This window comes from Coenobita brevimanus, chromosome 66 (assembly GCF_032717465.1).
Source record: "Coenobita brevimanus isolate Jiangsu-jjx chromosome 66, ASM3271746v2, whole genome shotgun sequence".
NCBI classification, from domain to species: Eukaryota; Metazoa; Arthropoda; class Malacostraca; order Decapoda; family Coenobitidae; genus Coenobita; species Coenobita brevimanus.
In genome coordinates this window covers 35589322-35595409 of record NC_137019.1, presented here as the reverse complement: position 1 = coordinate 35595409, position 6088 = coordinate 35589322, and the positions used below count along the sequence as shown (strand labels likewise).

Genomic DNA, 6088 nt, shown 5'->3' with positions numbered 1-6088 from the left:
GTAGCCCCAGACCAGCTAGTGCTGCATGAAGACCGTAAGAACAGTGTGGTCGAGTTTTGGTTATTGAAGGGTATTTACAGTAGTTATAATTAGCCTGTGAAAATCTGGACCCCTGAGCTACCCCCTTTCCTCGATCAGTCTTCCCTGTCGCGCGCATGCGCACAAGAGGTACGTGACGTATTGTGTGACGTCATAGCCAAGTGGAATGTCAGTCTGGCCAGCCATGCCCACCTCTTTACTCGTAACCATAAATATAGGTGGGTAATTATAGCCAGCTGATACCAATTTTATAGTAAGAAATGAGCTCCCAGGATATGTCTGAGTGATTTATGGCAAATGGAGAAACACCAGTTAACAAGACAGAATAGAGATGTACTGGTGAATTGCATCCTCGCATCAAAAAACGGGTTAGAGGAACCAAATCGTCAGCTACAGCAGAAATTAGATGAGATCACGAGAGAACTGGCAGATCTCAAGAGTAAAATAACATCACCAGAGAGTGTTTTCAATAAAAAATTGTCACATATGCAAGAGCAAATTGATAAGCAAGCTGAGATCATTGCCAGACAGCAGAGCTTCCTGGAGTCCATCGACAGGAGAGAAAGGGAAACAAGGCTGGTCGTCCTGGGTGTCCCTGATGAGGGCGAGAGCTTAGCTGGAGAAACGACGGACGAGGGGAAACTTAGCAAGATCTGGAGTGAACTGGGCGAACCCCTGAACATCGAGTCCTGTCGGAGGTTGGGACGAGGTGAACCAGGGGGACGTAAGAGGCCCATCCTGGTGACCTTGGCTTCGAAGCAGGTGCGGGATAAAATTCTTGGGAAGACCAGGAGGCTAAAGGAGACTGACGCGCAGTATGACCGTGTGTTTGTGAAGAAAAACGTACATCCTTCTGTACGGAACGAATGGAAACGTCTGCGGGATGTTGAGGCCGCAGAGAGGACTAAACCAGAGAACGTCGGCTGCACGATCAGGCTGGACACGAAGGAGAGGAAACTTTATCGTGATGAGGCGGCCGGCTCCTTTCTAGGTGGACCACAAAGGAGAAATGTTGCAATCATGTCGTGGAACATCATATCGTGGAACATCAATGGAGTTCGTACAAAGTTAGAAAAGCCCAGTGTACATGCATTGTTAATGAATTACGATGTGATAGGGTTGAATGAAGTGAAAACTAGTGATCGTACCGCTCTACCTGGCTATGTTTGTTATAGAGACACTGTGAGGTCAGACGGACATAGAGGGGGCACAGTGGTACTGGTAAAGCGTTGTTTACAGTCATCTGTGATGGGTGTAGACTGTAAAATGAAAGACCAAATTTGGTTCAGATTGTCCCTATTGAGCACTGTGCTCTTGGGGTTTGTGTATGTGCCCCCTACAGATTCACAGTACTTTAATCCTAACAGTTTCAGTTATATACAAGAGAAAATCATATGTGGTAAAGAGGAAAATTGTAATGTTCTACTAATGGGAGACCTGAACACATGTTTTGGTACTGGTGTTCAAAGTATTTTAGTGAATTTACTTGTCTCTGGACCTACCCCGAGATTCCTGATCAAATTAATTTGCCTAATGAGAATGCAAATACTATGACTACTGTATGTGTAGAACAAAATTTAGTGGTGGTAAATAACTTGAAATATGGTGAAAAACATTATAAGAGCAATCTGACGTATAGGAAACGTAATGAATGGATTTCCGAAGCAGAAGTGTGTATTGCTTCTACCAAAATTTTAAATTGCATTCAAAGTTTCACTGTGAATAATGATCTTGATCTTCCATCGGATCACGCCCCAATAGCAGTTGCTCTGTCCCCCCCTGTGGTGGATAGGGTGTGTCTTGGTGTGCGGGCGGGTTTGCTTGGTGATCATGCAGTTTTGTATTCAGGTTGTAAGAAGAAGAAATCTCGGTTAAAACGTCCTATAAAGTTTTGTGATGTTCACATCGAAAACTTTATTGGGGACCTTTCTCGATTCGATATTCCCTAGTTTGATCCTGACACTGATACCAATGTGAGCCAAATGGCAGACATTTTGTACAGGTGTGCTAGTGCCAGGTGACTGTGCCAGAGGATGTCACAGTGATAAGGTGGGAGAGACTCTTAAATGATATGGATGACAGGCGTATGTGGAAAGCTATAGACTGGCGTGGGGAGTATAGAGATGATAGTGATGATTCTGACGGTAATAAAAAACCCACAGATGAGGATTTCAAAGCCTTTTTTGAGGAGGTATATAACCCACATGATGCTGAACCTATAGTACCTACTGAGTTTGATGCAAATGTAACCATACCAGTTCTTGATGATGACATAGAATTTGATGAGGTTGTGCGAGAAATACATAGATTAAAGCAAGATAAAGCGTGTGGGCCCGATGGGATAAGCCCAGGAATTATAAAGTTTTTACCAGACCGGTGGATAGTTTAAATTAGCGTTGTTTAATGTAGTCTTTTCCTCTGGCTCTTATCCCACATCCTGGCAGTTGGCCCGTATGGTTACGATATTTAAGAAAGGTAACAGATCATTACCCAAGAATTACCGTGGTATAAATATAATGAATTGTTTGGCAAAGCTGTATGACATGGTGCTATCAACTCGGTTAATTATGTGGTTTGTTCTGTATCGGGAGCAGGCAGGGAGTCAGGAGGGCCGGGGCTGCATTGAACATGTTGTGACACTTAGACTGTTAATTGATTTGGCCCACAGGAGAAAGCATAAGTTATTTGTTTGCTTTGTCGATTTTTCAATGGCATACGACCGGGTCCCTCGCGCCAAATTGTTTTGCATGTTACGTGAGTTGGGGTGCGGGTCGCGAATGTTAGCGGCGCTGGTGGCGATATACGGGGTTACTTTGAGCATTATTGGGACAGCCATTGTAACATCCAGGATCGGCGTCAGACAGGGGTCCCCAACATCTTGTTTATTATTTATCATTTTTGTAAACAGCATGATTAAGTTGATAAAGTCCAATTGTGAGCCAGATGGTTTTTTACAGTGGCTTCATCTCCTTGTCCTTATGGACGATACTGTTCTTCTCTCGACAACGCGACGCGGGACGGAACATAAACTTACAATTCTGAATCAGTTCTGTGTAAATAATGGCATGATTGTGAATAATATTAAGACCAAGTTCTTTGCAATCCATGCGTCAGTGGGAGATCGTGAGCCATTCTGCGTTGGTGATATGGTCGTGCAATGGTGTGACAGGTATGTGTATCTGGGCAGCCTGTTCACAAGCGACGGGACCCTGTCGTCCGCCATTACCGCCCACGCACAAGCAAAAATGTGCCACATTCTGAAATTTGTGTCATTTTTGGAAAAGAATATAGACATACCATTTTATGTTAAAAAGAAAATGTTTGAAGCAGCCTTAATGTCAGCCATCCTATATGGCTGTGAGTCCTGGTTCAATGGGAACTTGAGGCCAATGGAAAAATTGTATAACTGGGGTATTAAACAGCTGCTGGGAGCTCGTATGACGGCGTGCACGGACGTTTGTTACGTGGAACTCGGGTGCCCGCCACTGAAATCTTTAGTACTAGCAAGGCAGAGGAAGCTTTTCCAGCGACTGTGGGGGGAGAGGCGCGGTATGCCCGATGACCCGTGGGTGCACGCCGTCAGGCTGACCATGGCGGTTAACACACCAACAAGTAAACACATTAAGAGTTTAATAATTCTGTTGATGATGTTAAAGTCGGCATTGAATCTTTAAAGCAATCAATTTCTAACTCTACATCTTCTAGAAGGCTAATTTATAATGTGTTGAACCCTACCTTAACAGTTCACGAGATCTATAAATGTCGTGGTAAAACTAGTGAGGTACGCAGAATGGCATTTAGTCGGCTGCAGGTAATCAGTCACAGTCTGGCGATTGAGACAGCCCGTTGGAATCGGCGTGGACGGGGACGTCTCCCGGTAGCAGAGCGGCTCTGTCCATGTGGTGCTGTGCAAACAGAGTTGCATGTACTAGAGATGTGTCCACTGACTCAGCACAGGCGTACAAGATATAACTTTACTTCCTGAAGTCAAATAATTAGTGACGATGCTCAGTTTCCTATTGAGGAGATAGTGTATAAGGTCCTTTCCTATTTTGGCTAGTGTGTACTATAATGTTTATCATAACCTATGTTATTTAAAGTGTATTTAATTCATTTTGTATGCTCTTATTCTAACCATGATATATCATTGGGATTTTTTTTTCCGTAAAAAAGGTGATTGGTCAAACTGTAGTTAACAGAAGTGTAATGATTTCCATCTTTCATTAAGGCTATATAGATGCACTGATCAACCCTTTAATGCTTTGCTTGTTTTGTGCACCATAATTGTTTGCTAATATCTGATGTACTGTTTATCATGCTAAGGTTTATTGTTGCTTGAAATCCTGTATGTGTAACTGGATATTGTAGTCAATAAATTCTTACTTATTTACTTACTGTGTGTGTGTGTGTGTGTGTGTGTGTGTGTGTGTGTGTGTGTGTGTGTGTGTGGGTGTGAGTGTGTGTGTAATTCACCGGGTCGGTCAGGATCACTTGATGGTCGTGATCGTCAGCATTTTACCCTCCCGGAAGGGAGCTGAGAGCTCATATAGTCCGATCTAAGGGCAAGGCTGTGACCTTCACACACGCACACACCCGTCCCCTTGCTCAAGGGGGACAGTAACCACCCACTTCGTCAGTGAAACTTTTCGCAACCTGAGCGAGGCGCTAACTCCCGTCTACCAGATGGCAAGCGAGAACGTTACCACTGCGCCAGCGAGCGGTGTGTGTGTGTGTGTGTGTGTGTGTGTGTATGTGTGTGTATGTGTGTGTGTGTGTGTGTGTGTGTGTGTGTGTGTGTGTGTGTGTGTGTGTGTGTGTGTGTGTGTGTGTGTGTGTGTGTGTGTAAAAGCTCATACTCACGCCTCCACATTTTTAATAACCCCCAAAACAGTGCATACACTGCCATATAACCTCACCTTCCTACACACTGTAATTTGAGAACACACACACACACACACACACACACACACACACACACACACACACACACACACACACACACACACACACACACACACACACACACACACACACGTAAAACTATATGTGCAGGAATCATCAAAACAGAGATTGGCTTTTGGGGAGCCGAAATATTTGGAAAACTATTCGCTAACGCGCAGGTATGACGGCAATCATTGACAAAATAGTTGGTTGTACTGGACCGTTGTTGACAATATACCAAATGAACATATGCGCTGAGGTTAACTTTCCCTCTCTCTCTCTCTCTCTCTCTCTCTCTCTCTCAACATTATTTCTTTTCCTATCTCTCCCTACTTCCTTCTTCCTCCTCCTTCACCTCTGCCTTCTTCCTCTTCTATATTTCCTTCCATTTCTCTCTCTCATTCCCCCTACGCATCACATTCCCCCTCTCTCCTCCCTTCCTGACATCTGTCTATTTTACGCCTCCTTCTTTTATGCTCCCCCTTTCCCTCTTTCCTCTCCCTTTCCCTCTTTCCTCTCCCTTTCCCCCTCCCCTCTCTCCTCTCCCTTCCCCATGCCCCTCTCTTCTCCCCTGCCTATATTTCCTACCCCCAACCTCTCTCTCCAGCTTCCCCTTCCCCTCCTTCATGTCCTACCTCCCCATCTCCCCTCTTTTCTCTCGTTTTTTTTTCCCTTTTCCTGCTCCTCTCCTACTATCATTTCCTTTTCTTTTCGACCCACCCCTGCCCAATTTTCCCCTTCCTTCCCCCTCTCCCCTCTCTTTCAGTCCTCTCCTCTTTCTGATTTCTCTGCGATTTCCATTTCCTTCCTGTCCCATCTCCCTCTGCTCCTCTCTCCCGTGTTTCCACCCTCTCACTTTCATTCTTTGTATCTTCCCATTCCCTCCCTCTTCTTGCCTTTTTTCTATCTCTCCCCCCACCCCCTCATCTTTCCCTCTTTTCTTTTCCCCATCCTCCCCCCTCTTCTTTCCGTCTTTCTTTTCCCCATCCACCCTCTATTCTTTCCTCCTTTCTTTTCTTTATCCTCCCCCTCATCTTTCCTTCTTTCTACCCCTTTCTCCCTCCCTCTCCCCCTTCTTTCCATCTCCCCCTGCAACAACCTCTTCTTT

At 44.9% G+C, this 6088-nt stretch overlaps 1 protein-coding gene across 1 annotated transcript in view; it reads left to right on the top strand.

The window, feature by feature from the left end:
• Window positions 1-336: 336 nt before the first annotated feature.
• Window positions 337-6088, top strand: part of LOC145405252 (uncharacterized) — a 72269-nt gene continuing 66517 nt past the window's right edge. The window contains exons 1-2 of the mRNA XM_080276670.1: window positions 337-1300; window positions 2202-2366. Of these exons, the coding sequence (XP_080132796.1) occupies window positions 337-1300; window positions 2202-2366 (1129 nt within the window). The remainder of the gene's footprint in view (window positions 1301-2201; window positions 2367-6088) is intronic.